The sequence below is a fragment of the Lepidochelys kempii genome, chromosome 2 (assembly GCF_965140285.1).
Source record: "Lepidochelys kempii isolate rLepKem1 chromosome 2, rLepKem1.hap1, whole genome shotgun sequence".
Lineage (NCBI taxonomy): Eukaryota > Metazoa > Chordata > Testudines > Cheloniidae > Lepidochelys > Lepidochelys kempii.
This window is the reverse complement of record NC_136381.1, coordinates 106172698-106185158: the sequence shown is the minus strand read 5'-3', so window position 1 is coordinate 106185158 and position 12461 is coordinate 106172698. Positions and strand designations below refer to the sequence as shown.

Sequence of the window (12461 nt, the reverse complement as noted above, 5' to 3'; positions counted from 1 at the left end):
GTAGGCCCAACACCATTTCTGACCACCATAGGAATGCTTTTTCAGTAAGTTACCTTACGTAACGCATTTCCCCACCAACATGCATGCCTTGACCAACTTTGTTCAATTGAGCAAAATAAGTGAAGGAGGCTCTTGATCCTAAGGCTTCCCAGAAAGTTGCTCCTGCAGAGGCAATAAAAAGTGTATTGCCATATTGTGTGGCATTCAGCATGATTATAATAGTAGACGCATTTGCAGTACTTAATGTGTAAAATTTGCCTGGGATCTGTCAGAACTTGAATTCTGCTTGGAGAAAGTAGCAAGCATGTTGTGCTGCACTTTGATTTGACAGCGAGGTGTACAAGTCTAATTATCTTACACGAGCCAACTAGCTTGCACTCTGCTGCATATTCACTTCCTAAAGAAAACTTGGAAAATCTGCCCACTTCATAGACACACATTTCAGTTTCTACAATTTAGTACTGTGAAACTCGCCATTGGGCATGTCTGCTAGACTACCTCTGAAATAACTGGTATGTTTCTTCATCGTATCATGCAGGTGCTCCATGCAGGAAATTTTCCAATCCCGTGAGTAAGGAGCTCTCAGTAAGCACTGGCTTGGCACTAGGATATCCTTCCATCTTATAATGGCCATTTTCATTTGCAGTAGCCCTCGGAAATGACTTTGGCCCTCGCCCTACAATTTGACATGAAGTGCATTCTCTTTCTCCCACTGCTGAGACGTCTGGAAGACCAACTTTATAGAGAATTAAGTATGGCATACACAACTCAGAGGCTAAAGTTTAGCTGTTGTCAATAGCATCTCCTATCCAAGACCCCTTTCCCTAGGAAACTTTGAGGCAGCATTTGTCTCCAAACGACTGGATCTGGTCATGCTGTCTTGATCACCTGAGCATATTCCTCCCTGAAAGTAGTTTCACTCTGAATTGTGACTGTAAAAGTAGTTCCTTCTTACTGAGCAGTTCCGTTCCCAGGGTGTATTCAGCATCATAACTGGCTGCTGTAGTGATGGATGAAAAGAGTGGGGGATTTATTTACTCCTTTTAGTATTACAGAGACACAGCATCTGGGGGGGAAGCTATGCAGGGTCTTATTCCTTTCTGTTCATCAGCAGAATTGTTAATTAAGTTACAGATATAGGATCAAATGTAACCCTGTGGAAGACAATTAACTACATGTGTATCCTCTTGAAAACAATGGAGATGCACTTGTGTAAATGAATGCAGAATGTGGCCAATAGCATGTGGAAAAGGAGAATTGACTTGGTTTTCAGATCTCAGCCTGAGCTTGCACAGCTGGCAATTAGGACATTTTACTTATAAACAAATCTGATCTGTAATTGAGGCAAAAATAGGGAATCTTATGTTTTCATTGTTTAACAAAGTCACTTTTCAACGCTAGGATGGACAAAACTTGTTGCAGCTGGCCCTACTGCAGAATTCCTGGCCGAGTTGGAAATGCCTAGTATTTGAGGAAAGGGAGAAGCAGGATTATGCTGGCTTAAATGTTATACAGAAGGCTACAGGCCATGCCACTGTACAGAACACTTAAGAATCATAACTACTCCATCCTCTTACCTGTAGCATGGCATGGAGCTGCCACTTGTACCCACATGTCCAGGGGGATGACAGAATTGGGCTATTCCAGTTATCTGAAAAGGGCACTCTGTCATAACGATACTTAGCTCGTGAAAAAGAAAGCAGGCTTTATTTAAACAGCTAGCAAAACATTTTGATTTGAAGTGTCTGTCAATTTTATTAAAGACAATAATAAACACTCTGACCCACCCCCCCAAAAAAATTCAGTCTCACAAAATGAAATATTTTTATTTCAATTCACTGAAAACTTTGAAACATTTTGTTGTCAGGTTGAATCAAAACATTTTGTCCCCTGATTTTTATGTAGTTGCCAGCAAACAACTGATTTTGTTGATTTGCACAGCTCTAGGACAGACAGCCCCTCTCCGAGAGCTGCAATTATAATTTGAGTTTCTGGTTTCTTTGTCCTCTTCTTCAATATACTGAACTCATTCCTACCTCTCATATTTTCTTTGCCACTCAGCACAAAGAAGGGTCAAAAACAATTTAACTCCTATGGTTTGATGTATGAACAGAAAAGCTAAAGCATGTAATTGTTTTTACTACACTGCTCTGACCTCAGAATTGAACCTCAGATACAGAAGAATGCAACAGCCACAAGGACACATGACCGAGCCTCTTAGAGGGAAAGACAGATCTTTATTAGGGCTACATAAATGTAATAGTATCACTTCAGAAATGGTTCCAGTTATAATATATTATCATTTGCAATATATAACACTTTCTAGAGACAGATTCCTATTAGAAAGTCTGCAGTAGCTCGCCCACACACGGGGCACCATGCTTCTATACAGAGGCAAAGTACTGACATGTGGCTGACATTCACTTAATTCATTGCCTATGCTACAGGGAAATGTATTTTCGTTTAAAGTACTATCAGTTTCAAACCTTTGGGCTTTTTTCTCCCTTGCTACACCTGGATCTGACACTGCGCTGTATTTGGAATCCTAAAGTACAACTCTCCCTTATGCTTTAGGACCTCCCATCCCCACTTTCTTATCCCACTCATCCTTCTCCTCGAGCAGGGGTTCTTACAATGGGGGTTGGGACCCCTCAGGGGGTTGCGAGGTGTCAACCTCCACCCCAAACCCTCCTCACCTCGAGCATTTATAATGGTGTTAAATATATTAAACTGTGTGTTTAATTTATTAGGGGGGTCAGACTCAGAGGCTTGCAATGTGAAAGGGACCACCAGTAAAAAAGTTTGAGATCCACTGTCCTAGAGGGATACTCATCATTCATCTCTATTTCTCAGACCAGTCTTCCATACATTGTCCAGCAGTTGACAATTGTCATTTTCTCTGCTCCATCACCACCCAAAACTCAAGGTCATTATAACTTATTCCCTTATCATCTCAACATAGCAAAGATCAAAACCCACACTTGTTATACAGGCAATACACCCACAAACTTGGACAGGAATTTTGCTTAAATGGGGGGGGGCCTGACGGTTTTGGCCTGTGATTGTTTGAAGAAGGCCAGAGCTGTCTGAGGAATGTTAAGCTCTAGCATTTTTGAGCTGCTCTCAGGTTTGAAGGGGTAGAATAAAGAATGGAGACAAGACATACTGTGTTGTTAAAGCCCCTGCAGATGAACCCCCCTGCATGAGCGTGTGCACTTCCATTTCCTCAAGACAATCTGCTGAATAAAATAAAATTAGCATCGCATAGGCAAGTATGTTTGGCAACACGGCAGTGTGTGCGTGGGAGGGGTCCCTGAACTACAGCTGTATCTGGTGCACTTGACAATGAGGCTGATAAAGTTCCTTTTGTCCTCCCAGAAGGTAGTTGGAAATATATCTGACAAGTGTGAAACAAGAAATGAGATAACTGGCCTTGTCAAATGTAACTTAGTCATGACCGTCAGACAACAGTTAACACTATCAGCAACAGTTCCGTTAATCCAGGGGTTGAATTAGAAGACAGAGGCTTTGCTTTTACTGTTCTTGTCAGATATGTCCAGCTAAATTTCACCTCATATGCAGAAGCACTTTGTCTGCCATGGTAAAAAGAGGTTTTAGCTTGCTTAGAGTGGTGGAGTTTTATGTTCTGTAAGTATGGATGCTCCCATGCGCAACAATTAGTGTGTGGACTTATTAAATGCCTCTTATAGTAATGAGTGAGAGCATCTTCAATATATCAGCTGCACTCAGGGCTTAACTTTGAAGGGACGCAGGCAAGAATATAGTTGCCATGCTTCTCCTTATTAACGTATTGATACTTTCGTGTACAGTGTTAGCATCGCAACCCTCCGCTGCTTGTATAGTAGGTGTGGGAATTTTCTGAGTAGTTCCCAGCGCCCTGGGGCATTTTTAATATTTTTATTTTGTCTGTCAGAGTGGATCTTGAGTGCTTCAAGTCCAGCACAGTCCATAAAAATAGGCAGACTTCCCCACTCAGTTCCACCAATGCATTTTAACCCTACCAGTTAATAGCCTTGCCCTCCCAGTTCTGGGTATTGCCTGCGCAGAGACTCCAGGAATTCAGCATCCTTAGAAATAAAAATTACACTGATCCAAAGTCCAGGGCTTGTTATATTCAGTCCTGAATGCCTGACAAAAAAGTCATGCTAGCCTTAAGGACCACTGATGATATTAACATTTGATATCACAAATTCTCAGAGCCAGAAAGGTATTAATATTTAAGTTTAAAAGGGGGAACTACGCAAAAATGAGTATGCTTGTTAGATGGAAATCAAAAGGAGTTGTCACAAGGGTCCAATGCCTGCAAGCAGAATGAGGACTATTTAAAAACACCGTAACAGAGGCTCAGACTAAATCTACACCACAAATCAGAAAAAATAATAAGAGGACAGAAAGAATGCCACCATCGCTAAACAGCAGAGCCGTGGAGGCCATTAGTGGCAAAAAGGCGTCCTTTACCATTTGCAAGTCTAATCCTAGTGAAGATTATAGGAAGGTGCCGCAAACTCTGACAGGTTACGTGTTCAAGTATCAGGCAGGCCACAAAAGAATTTGAGAAGCAACTTGCTAAAGACACAAAAACTAACAGTAAGATTTTTTTGAAGTACATCAGAAGCAGGAAGCCTCCTAAACAGACACGGGGACCACTAGAATACCAAGATGCTAAAGGAGCACTCAGGGAAGACAAGGCCATTGCAGAAAAGTTAAATGAATTCTTTGCATCGATTTTCACTGCAGAAGATGTGGGGGCGATACGGACTTCAGAGCTATTTCTTTTTAGCCACAAAATCTGAAGTACTATCCCACACTGATGAGTCAATAGAAGATTAAACAGTAATAAGTCACCAGGACCAGATGGTCTTCACCCAAGAAACTCAAATATGAAACTGCAAAATTACTAACTGTAGTATGTAACCTATCATTAAAACTCTGTACCAGCTGACAGGATTGTAGCTAATTTAACACTGATATTTAAAAAGGGCACCCAAGGAGATCGTGACCAGTGAGCCTATGTCACTAACAGGCAAATTGGTAGAAACTGTAGTGAAAAAAAGAATGATCAAGCACATCAATAAGCACGATTTGTTATGGAAGAGACAACAGACTTTTGTAAAGGCAAGTCATGCCTCCACCAATCTATTAGAATTCTGAGGGCATCAACAAGCACGTGAATATGGGAGAGCCAGTGGATATAGTGTACTTGGATTTTCAGAAAGCCTTTGACAAGGTCCCTCACCAAGGCTCTTAAGGACACTAAGTAATCACGGGATAAGAGGGACAGTCCTCTCATGGATCAGTAACTGGTTTAAGCAGAGGTGGGCAAACTACAGCCCGCGGGCCACATCCGGCCCCTGGGACCCTCCTGCCTGGCCCTTGAGCTCTTGGCCCGGGAGGCTAGCCCCAGCCCCTCCCCCGCTTTTTCCCCTCCCCCGCAGCCTCAGCTCACTGCACCGCCAGCGCAATGCTCTGGGGGGCGGGGCTCTTGCTGCGCGGTGGTGCGGCTGGCTCCAGCCGGGCGGCACGGCTGCCTGTCCTGGTGCTCTGGGCAGCGCGGCTGTAGTGCTGCCAGCCACCAGTGCTCCAGGCAGCGCAGTAAGGGGACAGGGAGCAGGGGGGGTTGGATAGAGGGCAGGGGAGTTCGGGGTGGTGGGCAGGGGTGGGGGTGTGGATAGGGGTCGGGGCAGTCAGGAAGGAGAGGGGGGGTTGGATGGGGCAGCGGGGGCCAATCAGGGGCAGAGGTTCTACGGGCGGTCAGGGAGAAGGGGTGATTGGGGGGGGCAGTCAGGAATGAGAGGAGGGGTTGGATGGGGCTGTGGGGGGCACTCAGGGGACAGGGAGCGAGGGTGTGTGTGTGTGGATGGGGCAGGAGTCCCGGGGAGGGCTGTGAGGGGGCAAGAAGCAGGGGGGGGCACAGCCTCCCCTAACTGGCCCTCCATACAAATTTCAGAAACCCGATGTGGCCCTCAAGCGAAAAAGTTTGCCCAACCCTGGGTTAAAGGATCAGAAACAAAAGGTCGGAATAAATAGTCAGTTTTCACAATGGAGAGAAGTAAACAGCAGGGTCCCCCAAAGATCTGTACTGGGACCTGTGATGTTTGACATATTCATTAATGATCTGGAAAAGGGAGTGAACAGTGAAGTGGCAAAGTTTGCAGATGATACAAAATTATTCAATATAATTAAATCCAAAGCTGACTGCAAAGAATTACAACAAAATGGCAGATGAAATTCAACATTGATAAGAGCAAAATAATGCATATTGGAAAATATAATCCCAACTACACATGTATAATGAAGGGTTATAAATTAGCTGTTACCACTCAAGAAAAAAAAACACACATTTTTTCAACCTTCCCTCATAGGTCATGTTTTCTAGACCTTTAGTCATTTTTGTTGCTCTCTTCTGGACTTATTCCAATTTGTCCACATCTTTCCTGAAATGTGGCGCCCAGAACTGGACACAATACTCCAGTTGAGGCTTAATCAGTGCAGAGTAGAGCAGAACAATTATTTCTCACGTCTTGCTTAAAACACTTCTGCTAATACATCCCAGAATGATATTTGATTTTTTTGCAACAGCGTTACACTGTTGTTGACTCCTGTTTAGCTTGTGATCCACTCTGACCCCCAGACTCCTTTCCGCAGTACTCCTTCCTAGGTAGTCATTTCCCATTTTGCATGTGTTCAACTGATTGTTCCTTCCTAAGTGGAGTACTTTGCATTTGTCCTTATTGAATTTCATCCTATTTGCTTCAGACCATTTCTCCAGTTTGTCCAGATCATTTTGAATTTTAATCCTATCCTTCAAAGTACTTACAACCCCTCCCAGCTTGATAATCGCCCGCAAACTTTATAAGTGTACTCTCTATGCCATTATCTAAATCACTGATGAAGATATTGAACCAAACTGGACCCTGAACTGATACCTGTGGGACCACACTCATTATGCCCTTCCAGCTTTACTGTGAACGAACCACTGATAATTATTCTCTGGGAACGATTTTCCAACCAGTTCTGCACCCACCTTATAGTAGCTCCATCTAGGTTGTATTTCCCTAGCTTATTTATGAGAAGGTCATGCAAGACAGTATCAAAAGCCTTACTAGAGTCAAGACATACCACATCTACTGTTTGCCCAATCCACAAGGCTTGTTACCCTGTCAAAGAAAGCTACTGAGTTGGTTTGACATGACTTGTTCTTGACAAATCCATACTATTACTTACCACCTTATTATCTTCTAGGTCTTCACAAACTGATTGCTTAATTATTTGCTCAATGAATTTCCCGGATACTGAAGTTAAGCTGACTGGTCTGTATCCCTCACCACCGTAGCCATGAACAAATGAAGTCCACATATCACCTGGGTTCTCCTTACACAAATCTCAAGGACGTGATGGGGTGCTTCTAATTTGGCACCCCTGAATTATACCTGGGTGCTGAACAATAATTATGAACAACAGTGAGCTAAAACCCAGACAGTCTTGCCCTTCTTCCTGACCCAAGACAGCCAACCCCCTAGCAAAGAGTAAACAAAAAAACCCTCTAATATTCAAGCAAAAGTTTCAGTCAGCCCTAACTAACCCTTACTGTGCGATCAAAGCTCCTGCTTCCTATATGGCTCTTTGTTAAAAGCCTTTGCTCAGTAACAGCCTTGACACATTCTAACTCTATTACAAACCTCCCTGGCTGACATATTCTAGTGTCCATCTCCATTTAAATGCATTAAGGTCCAATCTTACAAGGTCCTGAGCATCTTAAACTCCAATTTAAGCCAAAGGAAGTTTAGGGTGCTCAACACATAGCAGGAGGCATACAGATGCTAAGTCCTCCCGGCCCCTCTCTCCTCTTTATTACATACCCCTCGCTTGGGTCTTCAGGCCCCACAGGGAACAGAAATACATGCCTCAGTCACCATAACGGAAGAGAATAAAAGGCAGGATTCCTCCACTGCTGTCATTTTTTTGATGTAAATATAGGGGCGTGTGCTTTGTACAGGATACAAACGTATCACATTAGCTTGCAGCTGATTAAGTGAAACTGCTAGATAGCAAATGTCCCTTAAAAACAGAGGCATTTTCACCTTAGGCATGCTACCCTAAAAACCACAGTCATAAAGCAGAGCTTAGAGGTAAATACTATGTATTAAAAATGCTAGCTATGGACCTCCCCTTTCTGTATCCAACTTAAAAACTGTATATGAAGATGGAGCTTGTAGCCTAACTTTGCTCTTTGCAGCTAGAAACTCTGAATGTTGGCTTTTACTGTTTTACATTAGCTACATAACATAACATAAAACAGTGCTCCTCCGAGTGACGCAAACAGAGTAAAGACACAGCCTGTATATAGCCTCAGACAGTCACCTTTGTTAGTAACAGAACACTCCTGGCTGGGGTCATAGCAGTGATTCATTGGTCTACTATAGGAAAAATGTCTGCTGACATTTATGCACAAATGTTCAGCAAAGAGCAAATGAGGAATTAAATGTGCTTCTGACACCAATGACAAGAGTTAGTTGTTTGTTTAATCCCCCCTCCGCTGTACTGGAATTTTACTTCATCTGCTGTTAGGATAAATTTTAGGAAGCTTCTGATTCTGAAAAACAAAAGGTGGATCAACACTTTCTTGGGGTGTCAAATCAGCACGTCCTTTCATTTTACACTCATTCAATTATCTGTCTTTTGAGCTATAGCTGAAGGAAACTCCATTTTTGACAGAACCATTCATGATGTTCTTAGGATTCTCTCTTTCGACCTTTTCTCTGCTGAAGATAGTGTCCTGGTCGCTGTCAAACTCAGACTCTGAAACCATCAGACTGGAATTGTGTTCTGTACTTCTGTGTTTTATACCTGAAAGTAAATCAAGCAGTAAAAAGAGTCTCCAGAAAGTTTTACTTTTAAATTTAGTAACCTCTCCCCTGTGTCGTGTCATGCAAAGTCAGTGATGCTGTGCTGCACTACCTCTAAGAGTAACTACTCAGACCACCATCCATATTAAAGATTAGACAAAGAAACACGAAATATCGGGGGCCAGATACTCCAGTGACCGCAGTGGAGATTCACCTATTGATACTACCTGAGCAGCTGGCGCCTTGTGCCTTGTTCTGCCTCTATTTTGCTACAGTTGTTCACAATTCATTGAAAGCATCTCATCACGCAACACAGTCCTTTCTAACAGCTTGAACCAATCCATTAAATCTATCCACACATACAGCTCTAAGATTGATCATGAAAAGTCTGTGCTTCTGGGTGAATGTATTACTTTTTAGGATGTCTATTGTTCAGGAGGTTTTCCTCCGCTGCACTTAAAGTTTCTCCCCATTAGGCTGAGGGAAATCAAAATTAAAGTCCTTTCATTGTGAAGGGAAGCTGTTAACTAGGGGCATGCTCCAAAGCCCACTGAAGTTAAATGGGACATATCTGGGACATGCAACATTGCTATGTATTAGTTAGGAAAGCAGTTTTAACTTTGTAACGTAAAAAAAAATGTTGTTTACATGTTTTCCTTTAAAATGAAGAAAATATGTATGGAAGAGAACTTTGTAACTGCCATCAAATTAAGAACATAAGAATGGCCCTACAGGGTCAGACTAAAGGTCCATCCAGCGCAGTATCCTGTCTTCTGACAGTGGCCAATGCCAGGTGCCCCAGAGGGAATGAACAGAACAGGCAATCATCAAGTGATCCATCCCATCGCTCATTCCCAGCTTCTGGCAAACAGAGGCTAGGGACACCATTCCTGTCCATCCTGGCTTATAGCCATTGATGGACCTATCCTCCATGAATTTATCTAGTTCTTTTTGAACGCTGTTATGGTCTTGGTCACAACATCCTCTGGCAAGGAGTTCCACAGGTTGACTGTGCATTGTGTGAAGAAATACTTCCTTTTGTTTTAAACCTGCTGTCTATTAATTTCATTTGGTGACCCCTAGTTCTTGAGTTATGAAAAGTAGTAAACAACTTTAACAAAAACTAAGACAAACATAGGAATTTAATGATCCACTGCTAAAAAGGGTCCCAATTAAAAAATAAATCTTACCATATTTGGGGCTTAGCTCCATCCTCTCCTGGTCATCTATGTTATCTAGGATAGTGTATTTGGTTTTCTTTCGTATCTTTGTCCTCTTTCTGCTAAAAGGAAAGTTACCACCAGTAAATCAAGTTCTCATGCACAGTAAATAAATTCACACACATACACTGAACAGGGACACCCAGAGAGGCCAATTTTCCTCACACCAATTCTATGCAGATATAACTCCACTGATTCCAAGAGTCATTCCTGATTTATACTGATGTAAATGGGAGCAGAATCTGCACCACTGAATACAAGTCCTTCTTTCATATGCAGAAAGTGGGCAAAATTGGGCCTGCTTAACTAGGGAACAGACTTCTATATTACCTAGATATGGGCCTCAGGCACACAGTTTGACTTCAGGACAAAACTTTCCCAAAGCTTAGGGGTGTGTCCAAACCCAGCATTTTGGTTTAGCCCTTACAGAGAGAAGATTTCGGATCTGGATTTTCACCAAGTTTGGTTTGGGCCCATCGCTAACCATAACCAATCAAAATGGAGATTTCCCCTTAGGCATGGAATCCCCCTACTGCTTTGGTCTGCAAAGACAACTGTCTCCTCATTTAAATCCTTCCTCAAGATTCACTTCTCCCACAACGCCTACAGAAACTACATCCCCTATGAATTTATGTAAGCTATTTATCCTCGAAGTTACTTGCTTGTTCACATGGAGGGAAGGGGCTGAATGTCAGAGAGAAGAGTAAGAACACTAGAAGGGAAGTGGAGAACTGCTGCCTGGGGGAAGCTGAGGGGGTTGAATGGTAGAAAGAGGAATGGGGAGGGGATTTTAGCGTGTACAATCAGGGACATAGCTAACAGTAAGTGCATTACTATCACTGATCACATTGCTTGTATGCTGTATCCTTTTCCCACACCTTTCTGCTATCTTTTTTATACTATAAGCTCTTCAGGGCAGGGACCAATCTCCCCTGTTTGATAAGCATGTGGTGGGCACTACTGCAATCTAAATAAATAAACAGTAATAAAAATAACTTGGACTCTGCACCCTCCAGACAGGTTGATTTAATCTGAGATGTCGATAAAGGTATCTAAAAAACAATCCAGTCCCTGGAAGCCATGCCATCATTTTCTTATAAACTCCATGGGGCCAAGGATATCTCCTACCTCTGTCCCCGCGCCCCACTCCACAGTCCCTGCCCCTTCTCTCCATGTCGATTTTAGGACCAGTCAGATATCTCAGACTCTGCAGAGGGTAAGTGAGGACAGAGTCACAGAACCAGCTGAGCCCCAGTTCGATGCAGGAGTTCCACCAGTCCCGGCCACATGCCAGGCTGGGAGGTCCAACGCCAGCCCCCCTTCCCCCCCCCCCACTGTCAGAGAAAGCAGTCCAAGAGGGACAGCTTTTCAAAAAATATAATATTTGGTAAGTCTCACCAAAATATCATTGTGGGGAAGACTAAACACCCAGACAATTCATTTTTTGTTTCATCAAAACAAACTGTCTCTCTACTGGGCGGTTTGATAAGCAACAAAACATTCAAACCAATGACTCGCACCAGCAAGGACCAAATACACAAATATGTTACTTGGGAGAGAATTACTGATTGTCTTGCTGACGTGATTTATGCTTAAAAGTTAGGTTGACATAGCTATGTCGGTGAGGGGCGAGAAAAAAACCAAAATATCACACCCTGGACCACCATAGCTATGCTAACCTAACCCCCAGGGCAGATGCAGGTATGTCGACAGAAGAATGCTTCTTTGTCCATAACTACTCTCATTCATAGCTACTGCAGTTCCTATACAAATGGGAAAAAAATCCATTCCATCAGAGTAGGCTGCTTTACACTATGGGATTATGCTGGCATAGTGATGCTGATGTAGCTAAATCAGTGTGGTCTCTCTAGTGTAGCCACACCTGAGACTGATAATGAGATCAGAAAAAGCATATTAACAAGCCAGACAAAAAAAAGAGCTGGAAGTGGGGAGAAACTCCTGGGATAGACAGCGTTAGCATACTTTGTATAGACTAGTTTCCCTGGACCTAAGCCAGACCCAACCTGCCAAGCTATGGCCATTCTCCATGAGGTACCCTCTGCTTTAGAGTTTTCTTCCCTCCTTCCGGTCCAAAACAGCCGTAGTTACGTGACCTCCAGGACATATGGCTTTATCTTGGTGTGAGAGACTGAGAAGATTCTAGTGGGAAAATTGTAATGATGTTAAATATGTTTTCAGCCACTGGGCTAGGATATACATTAATTATTAGGTGGAGAGGTGGTGGGTGGTTCCAGCAATGGTCTCTTTTTATAACTATTTTTAAAGTGTGTCAAGGAGCACATCAGGCAAAGGACAGGTCCTACTTCTCAATGGGATAAGTATCTAACCCAAAAGAAAGAAAGAAATCTCTACA

At 42.9% G+C, this 12461-nt stretch overlaps 1 protein-coding gene across 8 annotated transcripts in view; it reads right to left on the bottom strand.

Moving 5' to 3' along the window:
* Positions 1-1810: 1810 nt before the first annotated feature.
* The window catches only part of KIAA0319 (KIAA0319 ortholog), an 83768-nt gene continuing 73117 nt past the window's right edge, over positions 1811-12461 (bottom strand). For 5 of the 8 annotated variants that reach the window (XM_073331868.2, XM_073331865.2, XM_073331871.2 and 2 more), the window contains 2 exons: positions 10058-10149; positions 1811-8868 (listed from right to left, as the gene is read on the bottom strand). In XM_073331868.2, coding sequence (XP_073187969.1) covers positions 8690-8868; positions 10058-10149 — 271 coding nt within the window. In that variant the 3' untranslated portion in view covers positions 1811-8689. Of the gene's footprint in view, positions 8869-10057; positions 10150-12113; positions 12248-12461 lie in introns of those variants that run through there. The other 3 variants (XM_073331866.2, XM_073331870.2, XM_073331872.2) reach the window with 2 other exon arrangements.